The sequence below is a fragment of the Myotis yumanensis genome, unplaced genomic scaffold, assembly GCF_028538775.1.
Source record: "Myotis yumanensis isolate MYYU_CA2020_CCGP unplaced genomic scaffold, mMyoYum1.0.hap1 SCAF_1, whole genome shotgun sequence".
Classification (NCBI taxonomy): domain Eukaryota; kingdom Metazoa; phylum Chordata; class Mammalia; order Chiroptera; family Vespertilionidae; genus Myotis; species Myotis yumanensis.
In genome coordinates this window covers 144,449,128-144,473,855 of record NW_027223752.1, presented here as the reverse complement: position 1 = coordinate 144,473,855, position 24,728 = coordinate 144,449,128, and the positions used below count along the sequence as shown (strand labels likewise).

The 24,728-nt window shown below is 41.5% G+C and overlaps 1 protein-coding gene and 1 pseudogene across 9 annotated transcripts in view; one reads left to right on the top strand and one right to left on the bottom strand.

Moving 5' to 3' along the window:
• The window catches only part of MLLT10 (MLLT10 histone lysine methyltransferase DOT1L cofactor), a 222,700-nt gene that overhangs the window by 146,582 nt on the left and 51,390 nt on the right, over positions 1–24,728 (bottom strand). For all 9 annotated transcript variants that reach the window (XM_070432664.1, XM_070432655.1, XM_070432672.1 and 6 more), the window contains 2 exons: positions 15,539–15,593; positions 5,663–5,772 (listed from right to left, as the gene is read on the bottom strand). In XM_070432664.1, coding sequence (XP_070288765.1) covers positions 5,663–5,772; positions 15,539–15,593 — 165 coding nt within the window. The remainder of the gene's footprint in view (positions 1–5,662; positions 5,773–15,538; positions 15,594–24,728) is intronic.
• Positions 18,302–19,073, top strand: LOC138998890 (large ribosomal subunit protein eL8 pseudogene; annotated as a pseudogene).

The following is a 24,728-nucleotide window of genomic DNA, read 5'->3' as shown; positions in this document are numbered from 1 at the left end:
AGTGAAATTTCACATCTTTTCATATATCTGTTGGCCATTTGTACGTCTTCTTGGGAGAAGTTTCTATTCAGGTCCTCTGCCCATTTCTTAATTGCATTGTTTGTTTTTGTTGTTGATTTATATAACTTCTTTATATATTTTGGATATAAACCCCTTATTGGAGGTCTTGTTTGCAAATATCTTCTTCCATTCTTCCCATTTTCCCAGCACCATTTATTGAAGAGACTTTCTTTTGTCCATTGTATGACTGTGGCTCCTTCGTCAAAAATTATTTACTCATATATATGTGAATTTATTTCTGGACTCTCCATTTTGTTCCATTGGTAAGTGTGTCTATTCTTCTGCCAAAACCATGCTATTTTGAGTATGGTCACTGTGTAGTATCAACTTAAAGTCAAGGAATGTGAAAACTCTGGCTTTGCTCTTTCTTCTCAGGATTGCTTTGACTATACAAGGTCTTCTATGATTCCATACAAATCATGTTCTATTTCTTTTGACAATGCCACTGGAGCCTGGCTGGCGTGGCTCAGTGGTTGAGAGTCAACCTAGGAACCAGGAGTTCATGGTTCAATTCCCAGTCAGGGCACATGCCCGGGTAGCGGGCTCAATCCCCAGTAAGGGGCGTGCAGGAGGCAGCCAATCCATGATTCTCTCTCATCGTGGATGTTTCTATCCCCCTCTCTCCCTTTCCCGTCCTCTCTGAAATCAATAAAAATATATATTTTTTTAAATGCCACTGGAATTTTTTAAAATATATTTTATTGATTTTTATAGAGAGGAAGAGAGAGGGATAGAGAGTTACAAACATCGATGAGAGAGAAACATCAATCAGCTGCCTCCAGCACACCCCCTACTGGGGATGTGCCCACAACCAAGGTACATGCCCTTGACCGGAATTGAACCTGGGACCCTTCAGTCCACAGGCCGACGCTTTATCCACTGAGCCAAACCAGTTAGGATGCCACTGGAATTTTTGATGGGGATTGCATTAAATCTGTATACTGCTTTGGATAATATGGCCATTTTAACTAAATTGATTCTTCCATCCATGAAAATGGAGTACCTTTCCCTTTCTTTGTTTCTTCTTCAATTTATTTTAATAATAATGTCTTATTATTAAATAAGGTGTGGCTGCTCAGCGGTTGAACATCAACCTATGAACCAGGAAGTCAGTTTGATTCCCGGTAAGGGCACATGCCTGGGTTGCGGGTTTGAACCCCAATATGGGGCACGCAGGAGGCAGCCAATCAACGATTCTCTCTCATCATTGATGTTTCTATCTCTCTCTCCCTCTCCCTTCCTCTCTGAAATAAAATATATATATATTGAAAAAAATAAAATAGACATGTAAGCATGAAAGCTGGAGGGGGTCAATGGGGGAAAAGGGGACATAGGTAATACTTTCAACAGTAAAGAATTATTTTAAAAAAATAAATAAATAAGTAAAATAAATAAATAAAATAAAAAAATAAAATAATATATATTGGAAAAGACACAAAGAAACGGAAGCATATAGGTCCTTCACATCCTTTGGTAAGTTTATTCTTAGGTATTTTATTCTTTCAGTGGTGATTGCAAAAGGAATTTTTTCATTTCTTTTTCTGAAATTTAATTGTTAGTATATAGAAACACAATATAATTTTGTACATTGATATTGTATCCTGCAACTTTACTGTATTGGTTTATTGTTTCTATAGTTTTTTGGTGGAGTCTTTAGAGCTTTCTATATAAAGAAATAATGTCATCTGCAATAAATGACAATTTTACTTCTTCATTCCCAATTCAGATGCCTTTTATTCCTTTTTCTTGCTTGACTGCTCTGGCTAACATTTCCAGTGCTATCCTATAGAATAAAGTGGTAATATGCAAACTGACCCTCACTCTGTCACACCATCACAAGATGGCTACACCCACAGCGGAGGCTGGGTTCCCATAACAAGCTGTAACGAACGAACAGCAGGGACCTGAGGCTGTGTGGCGCAGGGACAGGGGACCTGAGGATGCGCCCCCCACCCGGCAGGGCTTGATGGGGGCCCTGAGGCTGCGCACCCCACCCAGCAGGGCTTGACAGGGGTGGGGCCAGCCAGGTCTGGGTCTCGCGCAATTTCAAGGTGCACGTGGGTGGGCGGGGACTTGACTCTGGGTCCCACAGTATGCCCCAGACTCTGACAGGAGGAAGATTTTCTATACATTTTACTAATTTTCTTTCATCTCTGACACTTCTATTATAGAGAAAGGGCAAATAGCAATATTAAAATTTATTTTCCTCCAATTAATTCCCTTTTAATGTGCACGAATTACGTGCACCGGGCCACTAGTGTTGATTAACAGTGGTGAGAGTGGGCATCCTTGTCTTGTACATGATCTTAGAGGAAAAACTTGTTTTTCAGCATTGAGTATGATAATAGCTGAGGGTCTGTCATATATGGCCTTTATTATGCTGTGATACTTCCCTTCTATACCCATAGTATTAAGTGTTTTAATCATAAATGGATATTGTATCTTATCAAATGCTATTTCTGCATCTATTGATATACATATAATTTTTACCCTTTATGTATGTTAATGTGGTGTGTCACACTGATCAATTTATATGTTGAAGTAACCTTGAGTCCCTGTAATAAACCCCACTTGATTGTGATGTATTATCTTAATGTATTTTAATTTCACACAATATACTTTCTGAAGCTTCCAAAATGCATATACCCTTTAAACAAAAATTATGTAGTTGTGTGCATGCCAAACATTAAATGAGGTACTTCAACAATAAGGGGTTCCTTAATTAAATTGCAGTTTATCAAAAACAATAATATTCTGTATTACATGCTAAATATCTACTAAAAATAATAGCAAAAATATAATTTACTGATACAAAAAGATGTTCAGGTTAATAATTATTTAAAAAATATAGTATAGACAAGGAAGATGGCGGCATAGGTAAACACCGGCTATGCCGCCGTAAACAACCACTTCAAAAATACAACTAAAAGACGGAACGGACATCAACCAGAACCACAGGAAGGCTGGCTGAGGAGAGACTCTTCAACTAGAAGGAAAAACAACAGCAAACCGAGGCTCAGAGGAGGTGCAGTGTGGAAAATTTAAAGGTATTGTGGTGCGGCGGTGCGCGAGGAAAGCGGGCTCGTGGCTGAGGGCGCGGTTGTCGTTTTCAATCAGGAGGGAGTCTCAGACTCTGGGCTACAGATCCGGGCGAGTCTCTAGGGACCCAGACTCAAACGGGAGAAGCGGGACTGTCTGGCTACAGTCCCTCCGAGGTTTGCAGCGGTTGCGGGGACAGAGAGGCAGAGTCCCTGGGGACGGACTGAGAGCAGCCATAGCTGCTCCCTCCCCCCCCCCTGTTGAGCCCGCCCCACCCAAGCCCTGCGCAGAGCCATTTGCCGATCGCCTCAGGCAAAGGCTGGATTAGCGCCTCCCCAGAGGACAGAAGTTTTCCACACAGCTGATTCCTACAGCCAGTCGGCCTGGTGGTCAAATCCCTCTAGTGTTAAATACAACAATTAAGGCTTGGCTAGAACAAGACTGCGCACAAAGACCACAAGGGGGTGCACCAAGAAAGCATAAAAGATGCGGAGACAAAAAAACATGACAGAAATGGAGGATATGGAGCTAAAAATCGCAATTTTGAGGGCTTGCTATAAACTTGAGCAGAGCCTCACGAAAACTAATGAGACCCTCGATGCTACGATAAAGAAAATTAGAAAGTAAGCATACACGGACTGAAATAAAGAATATTATACCCAATAGCAGACCAAAGGAGCACAAGAATCAAACCAAAGATTTGACAAAAAACACCCAACTGGAAAAGCAAAATGAAAAAAGAATCTGAAAGTGTGAAGATAGTGTAAGGAGCCTCTGGGACAGTTTCAAGCGGACTAATATCAGAATTATTGGGGTGCCAGAAGATGAGAGACAGCAAGATATTGAAAACCTATTTGAAGAAATAATGGCAGAAAACTTCCCCCACCTGGTGAAAGAAATGGACTTACAGGTCCAAGAAGTGCAGAGAACCCCAAACAAAAGGAATCCAAAGAGGACCACACCAAGACACATCATCATTAAAATGCCAAGAGCAAAAGACAAAGAGAGAATCTTAAAAGCAGCAAGAGAAAGAGACTCAATTACCTACAAGGGAATACCCATACGACTGTCAGCTGATTTCTCAACAGAAACTTTGCAGGCCAGAAGGGAATGGCAAGAAATATTCAAAGTGCTGAATACCAAGAACCTACAACCAAGATTACTTTATCCAGCAAAGCTATCATTCAGAATTGAAGGTCAGATAAAGAGCTTCACAGATAAGGAAAAGCTAAAGGACTTCATCACCACTAAACCAGTATTACACGAAATACTGAAAGGTATCCTTTAAGAAGAGGAAGAAGAAAAAGGTAAAGATACAAATTGACAACAACAAATATGCATCTATCAACAAGTGAATCTAAGAATCAAATGAATAAATAATCTGATGTACAGAATGAACTGGTGCTTATAATGAATCAGGGTCATAGAAAGGGAATGGACTGACTATTCTTGGGGGGGAAAGGGGAATGGGAGATTCGGGAAGAGACTGGACAAAAATCGTGCACCTATGGATGAGGACAGTGGGTGGGGAGTGAGGGCGGAGGGTGGGGCGGGAACTGGAAGGAGGGGAGTTATGGGGGTGGGGGGGAGAGGAACAAATGTAATCCGAACAATAAAAATTTAATAAAAAAATATATATATATATAGTATAGTCAATATAATCCAATATTGTATACATAAAAATGCACACAAAAAATCTAGAAGGATCTGAATGAGAAGATTTAGGATGATTTTTGTCTTGCACTTTTCTATTTATGTTTCTGTATTTTCAGAATTTTTAAATGTTAAACCTGTATTATAAATGTTTAATAAAAAATTTCTAAAACCTTAGAATTGGCTGCAGTAATACTTTCTCCCACTGATGGAATAAATCAACAGGTACTTTAAATAAATGGTAACATTAAAAAGTGCATTGGATATTGGAAAAATCATCTAATATGCAAAAGAGAATCAAACAATAATATATATGTATGAAATTTTAAAAATACATAATGGAAAAAAGCAAATATTAACTTTAAAAATACATAAGGGAAAAAAGCAAACATTAACTAAGGTTTTAAGAAAGCTAACAACAAATATCCTATCGTGGTGGTAGCAAATAATTTGAGGGAGAGCAGGAAGAAATATTCTGCAACAGGATTATCTTTTAAGAAAGGATGTATGATATCATAATGAGTATTATACCAAATAGTAATTAATTCACACTTAATAGAACCTTGCTATGTGAAAGAACACAGAATTTCAATAATTCTTAAAGGACAAATCCATAAAGACTAAAATGTCATGTAAATGTTAGAATATTAAATACCTAGATTCATATAAAAAGGTAACATATTTTTATTTGTTTGTATTCCTGTGACCTTAGTAATGTATTTTAATAATTGTAGTTTATCAGAGTAATTATACTTTGTCCAAATCTCTCTGGAATTTGATGAAGACCTGTAATTAAAATTTTCTAATGTAGGCCAATAATAGAACAAAATTTTAAAAAATTCCTTTACACTTCCCAGCTTCATAACAAAAAAATTTTATGCAAACATCAATAGAATAATATCTACTGTACCTTATTATAACGATCATGTGGAACAGACTGTAAAACAATTGGTTCCATTGTAGAAACATTGGCAAATTGTACCTCTGGAATATACAGGGCACAAACCACATGAGCCCAACCTAAAATAAATAAATAAAAATAACATCATTTTCCAGTTTTCAATGAAGCTTTTTCAAAGATACATAAAATCAGTGATCTTCTAAAGAGAACCATTAAGTGCTTACTTAAGCAAATATACAACAAAATAAATTCTCATTATTGACTGAACAGTCAAAACACTACTAATAAAGCACTCTTAATCATTCCTCTAGTTATATGCACAGTAACACAAATAAGGGAAACATTTTAAAATTCAGATTCTGGCACTGACTGACTTCTTATAAATAATTCAGATCAACACTACTTCTGAGATCCACTGTAAAAATAAGAATTGTTATAGCTGAATATCTAAAATAAAAAATTTAATACTTTAATCTTGAATGTCAACATTAAATTGTTTACTTTTACTAGTATATTAATGTCAATATTTTTAAATTGATATTTTACTATTAGCATTAATTATTTTAATATTTCACTTAAAATACTCTTAATAATTGCCCTAGCTGGTTTGGCTCAGTGGATAGCACATCAATCTGCAACTGAAGAGTCCTGGATTCAATTCCAGTCAAGGGCACATGCCCGGGTTGTGGTCTTGATCCCCAGTAGGGGGTGGGCAGGAGGCAGCCAATCAATGATTCTCTCTCATCATTGATGTTACTATCTCTCTCTCCCTCTCCCTTCCTCTCTGAAATCAATAAAAAGATCCTTTTTAAAAATACTCTAATAACTGATATTAAACATTTCTTTTAATTTTCAAAATGTGCCTGAAGATATCAAAGAGCTGATGTGATAGTGAGGAGTTAATGATTCAAAATTGGAAAAGCATGAAATCCAGATTGGTATGTAACTTTCGGCTACTTTCCCCAACCAGGGGATATTTGCCTATTTTAGAGAAAGCAGCTGACAGGGTAAAGCTGCTTTTGACAAACTCAGAAAGCTGCAAGAAAAGAGTTTTATGTTCACAGACAACCAAGGTAGAAAGGGAATTAGTGCACCCCCTTTCAGCAACAACATGAAGGGCTGCAAGCCAGGAGTAATAATTAACTAAAAATACATAGGCCCTCACCTGGCTGAAGTGGCTCAGTGGTTGAGTGTGGACCTATGAACCAGGGAGGTCACGATACGCATCCCGGGCATGTGGGCTCAAGCCCCAGTGGGGGGTGTGCCAGAGGCAGGCAATTAATGATTCTCTCTCATCACTGAAGTTTCTATCTCTCTCTCTACTCTCTCCCTTCCTCTGTGAAATCAATGAAAATATATTTTTTTAAAAGGAAAAAAACAGATCACCAACCAAACAGAAAAAGTATACGAACAGACCACAAAAGAGAACAAATTGCTCTTTAAAATATGAAAAGATGGTCAAATTCACTTATAAAAAAAGAGAAATGTAAAAATATCTTCTCAGAGACACCAATTTCAACCTATTGGATTACCAAGGGTATAGAAAACAGCTTTTACGGTTTACTAGAGGCACGGGGGTCCCTCATCTCGGCCTATGCCCTCTTGCAGTCTGTGACCTCTCAGAGGATGTCCACCTGCTGGATTAGGCCCGCTCCCTGGGGGATCGGGCCCAAGCTGGCAGTCAGACATCCCTCTGGCAGCCTGGCAGCACATAAGAGGGATGTCCACTTACCAGCTGGGAGCAGACCTAAGATGCAGTCGGACATCCTTAGTGCTGCTGAGGAGGTGGGAGAGGCTCCCACCACCACCGCTGTGCTGGCAGCTATCAGCCTGGCTTGTGGCTGAGCAGACCTCCCCCTGTGGGAGCACACTAACCACCAGGGGACAGCTCCAGCATTGAGCATCTGCCCCCTGGTGGTCAGTGTGTGTCATAGTGACCAGTCATTCCCAGTCTTTCTGCTGTTAAGGTCAATTTGCATATTGCCCTTTTATTATAGAGGAGTGCCATATAGTACTAGAGGCCAGGTGCACAAAAATTTGTGCACTCGGGGTGGAGGGGAGAGGGGGTCCCTCAGCCCCACTTGTGCCCTCTCGCAGTCTGGGAACCCTCGGGAGATAATGACCTGCTGGCTTAGGCCTGCTCCCGGGGGCAGAGGGCAGGCCCAATCCCTAGGTGCAGCCCCTGGTCGGGCTCAGAGCAGGGCCGATTGGGGAGTTGGGGCGCCGCCCCCTGTCATGCACAGAGCAGGGCGGATCGGGAGGTTGCGATGTCACCCCTAGTCATGCTCAGGGTAGGGCCGATTGGGGGGTTGGGGCATCACCCCGTCACACTCAAGGCAGGGTCAATAGGGAGGTTGCGGCGCCACCCCCATCACGCACAGAGCAGGGCCGATCAGGGGGTTGGGGCTCCATACCCTGTCACGCACAGAGCAGGGCCCATCAGGGGGTTGGAGAGCTCCCCCCTATCAGGCACAGAGCAGGGCTGATCAGGGGGTTGGGGCGGCTTCCCCTGTCACGAACAGAGCAGGGCGGATAGGGAGGTTGTGGCCCGCCCCGTCACACACAGAGCCGCAGGGCGATCAGGGGGTTTGGTCGCTGCTCCCTGTCACACTGATCCCAGTGCTGGGAGGCCTCGCTGCTCCGCTGATCCTGGTGCCGGGAGGCATATTACCCTTTTACTATATAGGATAGAGGCCTGGTGCACGGGTGGGGGCCGGCTGGTTTGCCCTGAAGAGTGTCCTGGATCAGGGTGGGGGTCCCCACTGGGGTGCCTGGCCAGCCTGGATGAGGGGATGATGGCTGTTTGCAGCTGGTCACACCCCCTTCAGGGTGGGGGTCCCCACTGGGGTGCCTGGCCATTCTGGATGAGGGGCTGGGGGCCGTTTTCAGGTTGGCGGGTGACTGAAGCTCCCAACCTGTCCGTTTTTTTCTTTTTTTTATTCTGGGCCAGCTTTAGCTCTGAGGCTTGGCTCTAGCTCTGAGGCCTCGGCTGCTGAAAGCAGGTATCTGGTTTGTTTGGGTTCTATAATTGTAACACTGTTGCGGTCCTGCTCACTCCAGCTCTGAGATCCCGGCTGGCTGAAAGCAGGGATCTGCGTTTGTTCTATAATTGAAACAATGTTGCGGTCCTGCTGGCTGAAGCCCGGCTGGCTGAAAGCAGGTTTCTGGGGTTTTGTTTAGCTTCTATATTTGTAACATTGTTTCTTAAACTGCAAGCTCAGAGCCCATCAGCGGCAGGCAGGGAACGTTGGCTTCCTCTGTCACTGAAGCAAGCAAGCCTCCTGTTCGCTTCAACCTGCTTGGCTGCCAGCCGCCATCTTGGTTGGCAGTTTATTTGCATATCGCCCTGATTAGCCAATGGGAAGGGTAGCGGAGGTACGGCTAATTACCATGTTTGTCTATTATTAGATAGGATAGAGGCCTGGTGCATGGGTGGGGGCCGGCAGGTTTGCCCTGAAGGGTGTTCCAGATCAGGGTGGGGGTCCCCACTGGGGTGCCTGGCCAGTCTGGATGAGGGGCTGAGAGCCGTTTTCAGGCTGGCCAAGCCCCCCAGCAACAGAAGCTCCCAGCCTCTGCTTTTTTTAATTTTTTTTATTCTGGGATTTATTACCTTCTATAATTGAAACTTTGTAGCCCTCAGTGGAGCTCAGAGCCGGCCAGGGCGGGCGGGAAGCTTGGCTTCCTCCATCACTGGAGCAACCAAGCCTCCTGCTCGCTCCAACTCTGTGGCTGCCCGCCGCCATCTTGGTTGGGTTAATTTGCATATAGTTGCTCTGACTGACTGGTGGGCGTGGCTTAAGACATGGCAACGGTATGGTCAATTTGCATGTTTGTCTTTTATTAGTGTAGATTGTTGCTGGGAATATAACTTGGTACAAACACTAGGGATAATAATTTGGAATTATCTACCAAAATTAATTGTAAAATCCCTTTGACCCTACAGTTTCACTTCTGGGAATTAATAATCTTACAGATGTACTTGCATATAAGCAAAATGACATATATAAAAACATCTCTAAAAATAAAAGTGTAATATGCTAATGAGACCGGACAACCTTCCCGATAAAGCCAGAGCTGCAAGGGAAGCCAGGGTCCCGGGTGCCAGAGGGAAGCCAGTGCCGGCAGCTTGGGGAAGGAAGGCCTACTCTTGCACGAATTTTGTGCATTGGGCCTCTAGTTACTAAAAGCAGATAAGAAAGTCCATCAATTGGTGAATAATTATATAACAGGGTAAAAAAAAAAAAACAGCTCTACACTGATAATAGAGATAAAATGTTCTGTGAAAATAATTAGGATGCAAGAGTATGTATAATATTCATCCAGAATAAAAATTGGAGTCTTGGCCAGTGTGGTTCAGTTGGTTGAGTATCATCCCATGCACTGAAAGGTCACCTGTTCAATTCACAGTCAGGGCACACAGTCAGGTTGCAGGTTGACCCCTGTTGGAGTACATAAGGAGGCAACATTTCTCTCCCTCTACCTCTCTCTCCAAAATCAATTTTTTTTTAAACTGGAGGAAATATTTGACTATTCATATGTATCTACATATGCCAAAAGACCTAGAAGGATATGCCAAAAAAAAGTAATAACAGCAATTGTCTCGGTGGTAGGAAAGTTGTTGAGGAACTAGGCAAATGGTGAACAGGAGTAAGAGAGACTGTTATTAATACTTCTTTAAATTTTGGAAAATGTGACAATATAATATAGTTTAAACAATAAATTATGTAAATATATGTATTGCCAAAAACATTGTATTTTTCCCTTTTCATTACTAAGACCATTACTGTATTCTTTGCCAAAAATACTTTAATCTATTCAATAAATGGTGTTAGAAATATTAAACAGATATGTGCAAAACAATGAAACTAGACCACCCTCTTATGCCATACACAAGAATAAACTCAAATATAATAAAGACTTACAAGTTAGACTCAAAACCATAAAAATCCTAGAAGAAACATAAGCAGTAAAATCTCAGACATTTCTCGGAGAAATTTTTTTTCTACTATATCTCCTCAGGCAAGGGAAACAAAACAAAAAAATAAACAAATGGACTACATCAGCTCAGCAAAGGACACCTTCAACAAAATGAAAAGACAACCACTCAATGGGAGAACATATTTGCTGATACATCTGATAAGGGGTTAATACCCAAAATTTATAGAGAACTTACAAAACTCAACACCAAAAAACAAACAATCCAATTAAAAAATGGGCAAAGGATCAGAATAGACATGATATAGGACCTAACTAGACCCAACAGACCTCAAAAGGGGTTAATATCCAAAATTTTTAAAGAACTTACAAAACTCAACACCAAAAAACAATCCAATTTAAAAATGGGCAAAGTTCCAAAGAGGACATACAGAAGGCCAATAGACATATAAAAAATGTTAAATGTCATTCACTAATCATCAGAGAAATACCAATTAAAAAAACTGCAATGAGATATCACCTCACACCTAGCAGAATGGTTATTATCAGTAATCAACAAACAAGTGTTGGGGAGAATGTGCAGAAAATGGAAACCTCATGCACTATTGGTAGGAATGCAGATTGGTGTAGCAACTGTGGAAAATGGTATGGGGTTACATCAAAAAATTAAATATGGAACCGCTTTATGGCCCAGTGATTCCACTTCTGGAAATATATATCCAAAGAAACCCAGAACACTGACTTGAAAGAATATATGCAACCCTACATTCATTGCAGAGTTACTTACAATAGCCAAGATTTGGAAGCAATCCAAGTGCCCATCAATACATGAATGGATAAAAAAGCTGTGGTACATTTACACAATGGAATACTACTCGGCCATAAAAAATAAGGAAATTTTACCCTTTTTGACAGCATAGATGGACCTGGAGAATATTATACTAAGTGAAATAAGCTAATAAGAGAAAGACACAGACCATACGATTTCACTTATGTGGAATCTAATGAACAAAATGAACTAACAAGCAAAATAGAGATAGACTCAAGGTCAGTAGACTGACAGCTGTGAGAGATGCTAGGAAAGAAGGAATTGAGGGGGAAAGGGGGAAAGAGAAAGAACTCATGGACAGGACAACAGCATGGTGATTACCAGGGGGAGGGAAGTGGGGTGAGGTGGAGGGTATAAGGGGTATATATGGTGATCAATGGAGACTTGACTTAGGGTGGTGAACAAACAATACAGTGCATAGACAATGTGTTGTAGAATTGTACACCTGAAATCTGTTTTTGTTAATCAATGTCACCCAAATAAATTCAATAAAAAGACAAAAAACACTTTAGACTTGGCTACCCAAAATGTAAATGTATACTAACAGAAGTTATAAAGGGTATCCCAAAATTCACGCAAGAAGTAATTTTGATAGGAAACACAGGTTTATAATTAAAAATTGTAAATTTTTTATTGATTCATAAAGTATACAGTATAGGGTTATGTATGGAATAACATATCGGGTAAATGGCCTCCATGGCTTTGCTGGCACATATGCACTCTTTTGTTGAAATTTTCCATGACTGTTTTGCATAAATGTGGCTGAATTTCGTTTATCACCAAAACAGGAAATTACACAACCAGGAAATGACTCATGCAGTAATTGAATTGTTTCTTGGGCTGAAATTGTCGCATTTGGGGTTCAGAAAATCCATGAGTGATTGTTGAGAAACAAATGCATCCACAACGTGTCACTGTTTGGTGCGGATTTTGGGCTGGAGGCATCATCGGACCATTCTTCCTCGAAAATGCGGCTGCTCAGGCAGTAACAGTTAATGGTGCTCACTATCGTGACATGATAATCCAGTTTTTTGTGCCTAAATTGCAAGATATGGATGTGGACAACATGTGGTTTCAACAAGACGGTGCCACATGACATACAGCCTGAGAAACAATTCAATTACTGAATGAGTCATTTCCTGGTCATGTAATTTCCCGTTTTGGTGATCAGAATTGGCCTCCCAGATCATGTGATTTAACGCCGTTGGACTTTTTACTTTGGGGTTTTTTGAAGTCTAAGGTTTATGCCAACAAGCCCACGACCACCCACGCCTTGAAGGAAAAAATTGAGCACTGTATCAAAGAAATTCAGCTACATTTATGCAAAACAGTCATGGAAAATTTCAACAAAGAGTGCATATGTGCCAGCAAAGCCGTGGAGGCCATTTACCCGATATGCTATTCCATACGTAACCCTATACTGTATACTTTATGAATCAATAAAAAACTTATAATTTTTAATTATAAACCTGTGTTTTCTATCAAAATTACTTCTTGTGTGAATTCTGAGACACCATTTACCTCTATTTTTTAAAAATTTATCTTTATTATTGACAGTCGCACCGCCCCCCTTCCCCCCAGGCCTTCACCACACTATTGTCTATGTCCATGGGTTATGCATATCTACACTAATAAAAGAGAAACATGGTAATTAGCGTACGACCGCTACCCTTCCCATTGGCTAATCAGCATATCCTTATGCAAATTAACTGTCAGCCAAGATGGCGGCTGGCAGCCATGCACTGAAGCAAGCAGGGAGGCTTGCTTGCTCCAGTGACGGCGAACTCCAACGTTCCCCGCCTGCCGCTGCCAGCCTCTCAGCTGCAACTCTAAGCAACTATGTACTATGTTGCAAATATAGAAGCTAAACAAAACCCCAGAAACGGGCTTTCATTCAGCCAGGCTCCAGCCAGCCGGACCGCAACATTGTATCAATGTTTTCAGCAGCGAGGCCTCAGAGCTAAAGCTGGCCCAGAATAAAAAAAAAAAGAAGAAGAAAAAAAGGAGCAGTTGGGAGCCTCAGTCACCCGCTTCCGGAAAACAGCCCTCAGCCCCTCACCCAGACTGGCCAGGCACCCCAGTGGGGACCCCCACCCTGATCCAGGACACTCTTCAGGGCAAACCAGCCAGCCCGTACCCATGCACCAGGCCTCTATCCTATATAGTAAAAGGGTAATATGCCTCCCGGCACCGGGATCAGCGTGACAGGGGGCAGCGCCCAAACCCCCTGATCAGCCCTGCTCTGTGCCTGATAGGGGGTAGCTCCCCAATCCCCTGATCGCCCTGCAGCTCTGTGTGTGACAGGGGGCAGGGCCACAACCTCCCTATCCGCCCTGCTCTGTTTGTGACAGGGGAAGGCGCCCCAACCCCCTGATCAGCCCTGCTCTGTGCCTGATAGGGGGGAGCTCCCCAATCCCGATTGCCCTGCGGCTCTGTGTTTGACAGGGTGAGGCGCACCAACCCCCTGATCGGCCCTGCTCTGTGTATGACAGGGTGCGGCGCCCCAACCTCCCCCCCCCCCGCCCCCATGGGCCCTGCTCTGTGTGTGACAGGGTAGAGCCATAACCTCTCCATCGGTCCTGCCCTGAGTGTGACAGGGTGCACCGCCCCAACCCCCTGATCTGCCCTACTCTGGGTGTGACAGGGGGCGGTGCCCCAGCTCCCCTATCGGCCCTACTCTGTGAGTGACAGGGGGGAGCTCCCCAACCCCCTGATCAACCCTGCTCTGTGTGTGACAGGGTACGGAGCCCCAACCCCCCTGATCGGCCCTGCTCTGTGAGTGACAGGGGGCAGCACCCCAACCCCCTGATGGGCCCTGCTCTGTGACAGGGGGCAGTGCCCCAACCCCCTAATCGGCCCTGCTCTGTGCATGACAGGGGGTGGCGCCGCAACCTCCCCATCGACCCTGCCTTGAGTATGACAGGGGGCGGTGCCCCAACTCCCCAATCGGCCCTGCTCTGAGCCTGACCAGGGGCTGCACCTAGGGATTGGGCCTGCCCTATGCCACCCGGGAGCAGGCCTAAGCCAGCAGGTCATTATCTCCCGAGGGGTCCCAGACTGCGAGAGGGCACAGGCCGGGCTGGGGGACCCCCCTCGCCCCCCCCCCCCCAGTGCACAAATTTTTGTGCACCGGGCCTCTAGTATGAATATAAATTCTTTGGTTGATCTTTTCCCACCCACCCCCACCTACCCTCTGAGATTCAATAATCTGTTCCATGTTTCTATGTCTCTGGATCTATTTTGTTCATCAGTTTATTTTATTCATTAGATTCCACATATGAGTGAAATCATGTGATACTTGTCTTTCTGTGACTGGTTTACCTACTTAACATAATACTCTCCAGTCCCTCCATACCATCTCAAAAGGTAAGAGATCCTTCTTTTTTAGTGCTGCATAATATTCCGTGGTATAAATGTACCATAGCTTTTTTTATCCACTCAACCACTAACGGGCACTTGGGCTGTTTCCAGACCTTAGCTACAGAAAGAATGTATCTCTACTTTTTAAATTTCTTCATGAGTTACTTGACTTTCACAGTATGCCACAGTTTAATAAATTTGTGGTACTGAGCTATAAAGAAATATAGATTTCTCTGAGGGAGATAACTAAAAACAGAAATGAAAATGAGAAATATGAAAGGTTCCTCAGAAAAGCACAACAAAATTTAGAAATCAGCAAAAAGGCCCTCAAGTGTGTTAAAATTAATATTCAATAAAAACATCATCTGTCCTACAATACACAAAAGGGGGGGGGGGTGTCTAAAACAACAGATTTTAAGTCTAGCCGAGAGAGAGAGAGAGAGAGAGAGAGAGAGAGAGAGAAGCTTATTTTTTTCAAAAATAATTTCTATAAGGAACTGTATCCATTAAAAAAAAATCAAGATTTTAATTAAAAATATGTGGACTGTTCTGCATTAAGAAAAAACAATGCTTAATTCCATCCACAAAATAGAAAAACTTTTTCAATAAAAAATAATTCATAAATTATATCCACTGCTATAAAAATATTTGAGTGGTAAACACTATTCAATTTTATATAATAATATGAAGTACCAAATACCTTAAAACACTTTCCCAATCCAGTTTTCAATAAAAAATTTTTCAAAAATCTCTGCACTTACCCCCATTATCTGTTCTTTTTAAAGCTCCATCCTTATGAGGACACAGTTCACATCTCTATTTAAAAAAAAAGAAAGAAAAGAAACAAAGATATTTTTCAGATTACAAAAGTATAACATCTTCCTTGTAACTTCAAAACTATTAAAAAGGTAGGAGCAACATTTGTACTGGTTGCCACCAAGAATGACATTTCAGAAAATTCCTCACAAGGTAATTCTCCTTGATATGAGATCTTCTTCAGAGCACCAGATAACTTTTACAAAGTAAATTATTGCTTAACTTTTAAATTCCTGCCAAGATTTTTTTTGTGTTAAATTAATAAACACAAAAAGATCCTCTCAACATAGGACTGGGGCACATTTGCTTCTAGCTCTTTACTTTCTACCGACGATCAGCTCGGCTTAGTCTACTCAGTTAGGTCTGGTTTGTTCTAAAATAAAGAGCCAAACTCAAAAATTTAGAATTGTGATTTAGGTGGCAAGGCATGGTCTCACATATGCTGACCTGCCTTCTGAAAGGAAGTGCTCTAATTATTCTAGTTACTCTTATTCACACACAATGGTAATCGGAAGTTATCATGAATCCCACTGCCTACCACTCCCCAATTTAAAACCAGAAATAAACAGAGCCACTACTAATATTTCTTTTCACTATTGACAAAAAGACAAATATAATTATAAAATTAATAAACAGAGTAAGTTCTTTTTTTAAGATTTTTTAATCGATTTTTATAGAGAGAGAGAGGAATGGAGAGGGAGAAAGAGAAATATCAACGGGAGAGCAAAACATCAATAGGCATGCCCCCCTACCGGGGATCAAGCCCAAAATCCAGGCATGCACCCTGACAGGGAATCTAATGGCAACCTTTGAGTGCACTGGACTACTAAGCACAACCAACTAAGCCACACCAGCCAGAGTAAGTTTAATGGCATTGTCTTACTATAAAGAATATGTTCTTGGAGGTCACACTTGAGTACCCCATCATGCTCCCCAACTTGCAGCATATAATATAGTAACATAAATAAATTACAAAGAAAAATAACAGGATATTAAGTATACAAAACATAAGCCATGAGATGCTATTATTTCTTGTCATCCAGTATTTCACTTTCCTGATTTTCCTCTTACCATTTTGGCAGTACTTCTTTGATCATCTTATCCAACCTTTAAATGCAGAAGTTCCTTAGCACTCTGACTTAAGATGCCTTCTCATTTCATGTTAAACACTCGGCAATTTCATTCATTTTCCATACATCTATCACTAATTAAATTATTAGGATATGCCAGTGACTCACAAATTTTACCTATTCATTTGTCCTTGGATACATATGTAAAACTTTCTATAATACATAGGAACTTTAAATTCAGTCCCAAATTTATGACTACACTTACTCTTCCTGCAGTTTTCCCTATCTTTGTAATAATACTCTTAATCACATATTGCCCATATCTAGGCATCATCTTTTGACAGCTTTACCCTATTTCCTAAATTCATATGATTTTAAAATGTTTTTATTGATTTGATAGAGGAAGGTAGAAGGAGAGAGAGAAACATCAATATCAGAGAGAAACATCAACAGGCTCCCTCCTGCACACCACCTACTGGGGATCAAACTCGCACCAGGAATCGAACCGGTGACCTTTTGGTGCATGGAACGACACTCAACCAACTAAAGCCACAAGGCTAGGGCTAACCTCATATTTAATCAATCACCACAATTTGGACATTCTTCCTCCTAAATACTGGTGAGATTTGACTACTTCTCTCCTTCTACACTTGTATTAGCCAACTGCAAGCCAACATCAACTTTCATCAGGACCACTTCAGTGGTCTTCTACTAAATAGTCTCCCAGTACCCGACCACTCCAGTCTACAGAATGAACTTCAAAAATGCAAGTCAATATATATAACTTCACCACTAACACCCTTTAAATGGTTTCCCTATATGATCTACTCCTTACTTTCCTCTATGACCTTCTCTCTTTTCATCTCATTGTCCGGGCAATACTGACTTTTCTTCTTTCAGTTCAGTAAATACTCCAAAGTTCACTCCTGTCTCATAGCCTTTAAATGTGTTGCTTTTACTCTACCTGAAATACTGTCCTCACCCAAACCACTTTCACAGTTGGGTAACTTCTTACTTCCCTCAGGTCCTTGCTTAAAGTCACTTCCTCAGAAAAGGTTTCTCTTAATACCTTTATTAAATTAGGTGCCATTTCTTCTTATCATATATTGCAATCGCAATTAATTATTAATTATTTATGCAATTATGTTTATCTCCTCTGCTAGATTGTAAGTTTCATTTCATGGCTATAGCCCTAGCACCTATCACAACTGGATACATGGAAGGAGCAAAAACATAAGCAGACTAGCTAAAGACAGGCAATAATTTGGTTCTAAGTTATACCTCCTTCACAGATGGAAACATTATTAGTTATACAATTTACCTTGGAGGAAAAAACAGTTACTTATAGAAGTATAACTAAATCTAATATAAACACTACAGCCAGTGATAGATTATTTTTTAGGATGGTTAGGTATAAGAACAATGTTCAACAATTGGGGAAGAAAAAATTTAAATTAGACCCTTGAAACTTTACTGATCACAAATATAAATTCAAAATGTTTGAAAAACAATTTCAATATAAGAATTAAAACCAAAAATAATTAGGAGTCAAATCTAAAAAATTGAAAACTTCTATAAAGAAAAACATTAGAATAGACAATTCAAAACTTTTATTTCTCTCTCCTCTTGTGGCCCAAGATGCTGAAAGGAAAGAAGGCTAAGGGAAAGAAGGTGGTACCAGCCCCTGCTGTTGTGAAGAAGCAGGAGGCCAAGGAAGTGGTATATCCCATTTGAGAAAAGGCCCAAGAATTTTGGCTTTGGACAGGACATCCAGCCCTTAAGGGACTCACCCACTTTGTCAACGGCCCCTCTAACATTCGGTTGCAGCGGCAAAGGACTATTCTCTATTAAGTATCTGAAAGTGCCTCCTGCCATTAACCAGTTCACTCAGGCCTTAGACCACCAAACAGCTACTCAACTGCTTAAACTGGCCCACAAGTACAGACCAGAGACAAAGCAAGAGAAGACGCAGAAATTGTTGGCCTGGGCTGAGAAAAAAGCTGCCAGCAAAGGGGATGTCCCCAAAAGACCACCTGTCCTTCCGGCAGGGGTTAACACTGCAACCACCTTGGTGGAGAAGAAGGCCCAGCTGGTAGTGACTGCACATGATATGGATCCCATTAAGCTGGTTCGTCTTTCTGCTTGCACTGTGCATTAAAATGGGGGTTCCCTACTGTATTATCAAGAGGACGGCCAGGGTGGGGCATCTAGTCCACAGGAAGACCTGTACCACCAGGTTAACTCAGAAGACAACAGATATCAGGCTAAGCTGGCAGAAGCTATCAGGGCCAATTGGAATGACAGATATGATGAGATCCACCGCCAGTCGGGAGGCAATGTCCCAGAACCAAAGTCGGTGACTCACACTGCCAAGCTAGAAAAGGCAAAGGCATTTTGCCCACTACATTAGTAAAGCTTTTCCTCATGTTCAGAGTGCAGTGAACATTTATTTCCATATACTATTGATGGCACCATAATCCAATTCTTTTGGAGAGCAATTTAGCAATATTATTCAAGAAAATTACTGATTCCATTACTTCACAGAGAGCCAAAGGAAATATGATGGATATAGCATGTATTGAGTACTGTGTAATTATTATATCATTTATATACTATAAGTTCAAGACATGAAAAGTATGTGTATAAAAATATTTAATATGGTTGTTTATAAGTACAAAAATTTTATAAAGAGTCTTAATTGTCTAACAGTGAGGGAACAAATGCTATATTCACAAAGATTTTTAACTGAGTTAACAAATAAATGCATAGAAAAAAACTCTAAAAGAAAATACACAAAATATATTAACAGGCTTGTGATGAGAATAGTAAGATACGAGTGAATTTATTTCTTCATTTCAAAATACTTTATTTGTTTTAAAATTTAAATTCTTATAGACACAGTATATGCTAAGTAAAATAATGACTTTGTCTTCCCACTAAAAGTAAAAGTAAACAGGAGACTTGAGAGAAAACATGATTACAGAAAAAAAGAAAACAAGATTAAATTTATAGTTAGAAGACTGTCCCATAAGATCAGAAAGAAAGGATCTGGTATGAGGCATCTTGGACAACAGAGACTTCAGATCCTATAGTAAACCAATCCAAACTGAAAAGTTTCACAGGGCAGGCTGCAGCTACACGTTTGTACTAGAATTCCACAGATCCGATCTTATTTTAGTGAGATATAGTTACAAGTAAATCCTGCGAAAGGGGAAACATTATAAGGAGATCTGCTCCTCCAAAAAAATATATTAAAGATCTCACCACAATTTACCAAGAAAAAATACCCTTTAATTGTAATGGCCCAAACAAGAAGAAATTATACAAGGAGGTTGCTTCTTTTTTGTATCATGTAGTATAGTAAGAAAGCATACAACTATTTTCCATCTTTATAATGTAAGGCAACATTACTTGTTCTACTTTATATTAGATTAGAGGCCTGATACACGAAATTCGAAGCAGCAGCCCCAGATGCCGCATTGGCCCTCACAGCCTCAGCTTCATCCAGAAAATCGTCTGGAATGTCGTCCGATCTAATTAGCGTATTACACTTTTATTATAGATTCTCTTGCAAAGTACTCACTGTACTTCACTAAGTCAAGCTCACCCAAAACACTGAGCCTTAGGGGGTCATGACTATGTAACTATGCATTCAGCTATACTCCTTTACCCAAACTGTGATCACCATTACGTTACAAAAAGCAGTAAGATAATAATTAAAAATAGCATTACAGGTTAATAAGAAGTATTAATTCAAGTTTTAAGTTTGATCTTCCTCATATAAAAGATATAATTGTGGCATAAAATGTGGCTCAGTTGGTTGAGTGTCATCCCCTGCACAGAAAGGTCACCAGTTCAATTCCTGGTGAGGACACATGCCTAGATTGTGGCTCAATCCTGGTAGGGGGCATGCAGGAGGCAGTCAATCGCTGTTTCTCTCTCCTTCTCTGCTCCTCTCTCTCTCTAAAATAGTAATACAAGCCCTAACCGGTTTGGCTCAGTGGATAGAGCGTCGGCCTGCAGACTGAAAGGTCCCAGGTTCGATTCCAGTCGGGGGCATGTACCTTGGTTGCAGGCACATCCCCAGTAGGAGGTGTACAGGAGGCAGCTGATCGATGTTTCTCTCTCATCGATGTTTCTAACTCTCTATCCCTCTCCCGTCCTCTCTGTAAAAAATCAATAAAATATATTTTAAAAATAAATAAAAAATAAAATAGTAATACAAAATATTTTTTTAAAAATATCTGTAGGATAAAACACATACCATCATCACTTCTTTATTTAAGCAAAAGATAAAAATAAATCTAAATTAACACATCTTTTCTTGTGTTTTAGAAAGATCACGACTACCACTCTATAAATTAGTGCCCAGGCTGTGGTCTAGGACTCCTAGGAGAAGTGATGATTACTGGTCTAAGTCAAATAACCCCAGAATAGTTTGTTCTATTAGCAAGAAAGCTACAAAAGTCTACTCTAATCATGTCAAAAGGACTTACGGGCTAACCCAGTGGTCGGCAAACCGCGGCTCACAAACCACATGCGGCTCTTTGGCCCCCCCCGTGAGTGTGGCTCTTCCACAAAATACCGACTTCTACGCATGGGCTACGAAGTTTCAATCCCACTGTATGTGCACGCCCGTACGTGGTATTTTGTGGAAGAGCCACACTCAAGGGGCCAAAGAGCCGTATGTGGCACTCGAGCCGCGGTTTGCCGATCACGGGGCTAACCTAAAGAGACTTCTGCTGGCTAAAGATGAAATTAATTAAGGCCAATGAAAATAACTGCAACGAACTGAAACATATCAAACATGTTTAAATCAATGATAAAATGATCTTCTACTCCAAAAGTAAACTTATATAAGACAAACCCTTACACAGATAACAAACAGATTATAGTTCCCCACCAGAAATCAGAACTGGAATGTTTTTAGTCTGAAGACGAGCTAGCCAGCCATATACTACAGTGGCTCCTGTAGTTTTAAAACCTGAAGAACCAGAAGATAAAAGTTCAGGGAAACCAAGAAAGTGAGGTCTGAATCAAGAAGAGGAGAGAACCAGGAGAAGCCCCCAAATATTTATATATAGAATCTCACTGAACTTAAAAAAGGCAAGCTAGAGTCCAGTTAAGGAAAAAGAGAAATAAAATGAAATTTAAGCAACTGCTCAAAATACATAATAGATGGTTTGAATCTAACCCAATCAACTGCTTATAAAAACAATAACAATTTCTGCAAAGGAATATAATAAAATCCAGACTTCATACATATAACACAATGTATAGGAAACAATCCAAGTCACCTACCTGATCTATGAATAGGAAAATGTTAATCATGCTCACAAACGTAATCAGCGAAGGTCAACACTAAGATGACCTAGGCATACATTGGAATTAGACTTTAAAATCTAATCTTATAAAAGACAAACATGCAAATTGACCGTACCTTCACTATGCCCTAAACCACGCCCACCAGCCAAATAGAGCAACTATATGCAAATTAACCCAACCAAGATGGCGGCCGGCAGCCACAGAGCTGGAGCGAGCAGGAGGCTTGGTTGCTCCAGTGATAGAGGAAGCCAAGCTTCCTGCCTGCCTCGGCCAGCTCTGAGCTCCATTGAAGGCAACAAAGTTTCAATTATAGAAGGTAAATAAATCCCAGAATTTAAAAAAAGAAAAGAAAAACAGAAGAGGCTGGGAGCTTCCGTCACCTAGGGGCTTGGCCAGCCTGAAAACGGCCCTCAGCCCCTCACCCAGACTGGCCAGGCACCCCAGTGGGGACCCCCCCGACCCTAAAGGGGGTGTGGCCAGCATGAAAACAGCCATCAGACCCTCACCTAGGCTGGTCAGGCACCCCAGTGGGGACCCCCACCCTAAAGGGGGTGTGACCAGCTGCAAACAGCCATCAGCCCCTCACCCAGGCTGGCCAGGCACCCCAGCGGGAGCCCCACCCTGATCTGGGAAACCCTTCAGGGCAAACTAGCGGGCCCCCACCCGTGCACCAGGTCTCTATCCTATATAATAAAAGGGTAATATGCAAACTGACCCTAACAGCAGAACGACTGGGAATCACTGGTCACTATGACACATACTGACCACCAGGGGGCAGACAATCAATGCAGGAGCTGCCTCCTGGTGGTCAGTGCGCTCCCCTGGGGGGAGCTCTGCTCAGCCACAAGCCAAGCTGCCGGCTGCCAGTACAGTGGTGGTGGTGGGAGCCTCTCCCACCTCCTCAGCAGCACTAAGGATGTCAGACTGCAGCTTAGGCCTGCTCCCCGCTGGCAAGTGGACATCCCCTGAGGGCTCCCAGGCTGCCAGAGGAATGTCTGATTGCCAGCTTAGGCCCAATTCCCCGGGGAGCGGGCCTACGCCAGCAGCTGGTCACCCCCCAAGGGGTCCCAGACTGCGAGAGGGCACAGGCCGTGCTGAGGGACACCCCCCCCCACCCGAGTGCACAAATTTTTGTGCACCGGGCCTCTAGTAGCTATTATAATTAAACTAGTAGCCCGGTGCATGAAATTCATATACATTGAAAGGGAATTAATTGCAGTGGTTCTCAACCTTCTGGCCCTTTAAAACAGTTCCTCATGTTGTGACCTAACCATAAAATTATTTTCGTTGCTACTTCATAACTGTAATGTTGCTACTCTTATGAATCATAATGTAAATATCTGATATGCAGAAGGGTCTTAGGTGACCCCTGTGAAAGGGTCATTCAACCACCAAAGGGGTCTCGACCTACAGGTTGAGAAGCGCTGAATTAGAGGAACATAATTTGGACTCACTATCTAATATCGATAATAAGTGAGCGGCCCTGGCTGGTTTGGCTCACTGGATAGAGCGTCGGCCTGGGGACTGAAGGGTCCCAGGTTCGATTCCGGTCAGGGGCATGTACCTTGGCTGCAGGCTCATCCCCATTAAGGGGTGTGCAGGAGGCAGCTGATCGATGCTTCCCTCTCATCGACGTTTCTAACTCTTTATCCCTCTATCCCTCTCCCTTCCTCTCTGTAAAAAAATCAATAAATATATTTTTAAAATATAATAATAATATGTGAACGTGAGGTAGTCCGCGTTTCTGAAATTCAATGACATGAATTTTAGCTATTACTTTACCAAATAAATGGAATTTACAGATATCATTTAAAAGAGCATTCAGCTTCATATTAAAAACTCTGGCTACCAAGTCAGGTCTGTTTTCAACTTTTGGCCAGCGTTGTAAATTGTTTGCAATATCTTCCCATTTGGGGTTGCATGTCACAGTTACAAATAAATCGGGCTTGCCATACCTCGTTACAATTGACATAGCATCCTGATATTGCTGCTGCATATTTCTGGGACTACCCTCAGAAGATGATGGAAGTATTATCATTTTACCAATGGGCACATTGTCATTTTCAGATATAGATTTGAGATAATCCATCAAACCACTATATTTTTCAACTCCCAACTTAGATTGGTTTGCTTTGATGAAATTTATCCTGTTGGCCTCCATTTTTTAATATGAATCCACGATAAACTGTTGAGTTAATTTTCCTGCATTTAAAATAGGATTGAAAGTGTCCCACACAGAGAGATGAAATCCATAAAACTACGTTTGTGTCACTCGTGTCCTTACATTTTGTCTAGTATTATTGTCGATTACACTGTTGTCTCTGAGTCTTAATGCAAAATCTGTTCCTCAGCCTTGTTCAAAATGTGGGAAAAGAATAGGGTATGTCATTGCATCTAATGTAGGAAACAGGATATTAATTTGTTTCATTTGAGTGGCATTTGGATTATTGGGATCTGGTTTACAATGAATGAGCAAGTCCCTTTCAAAAGGAGGTTCTCCATCTTCGTTTCTGCATATGACAGCAACCTCGGTTACACGGAGAGAATTTTATCTACCCGGGTCACTGTTGCGATCGTATTTAATCGCCATTGTTACCTCTATGGGAGCAATACCTTTTGCTGCTGCTTCAAATTGGGCTTCCTTTTCTACCTGATGTAGCATCTTGTACGATTTTGTTAATTCATTGATTTCATGCATGAGGTTGTTGATGTTGATCATGGGTCTTTCTGAGCAGCCCTG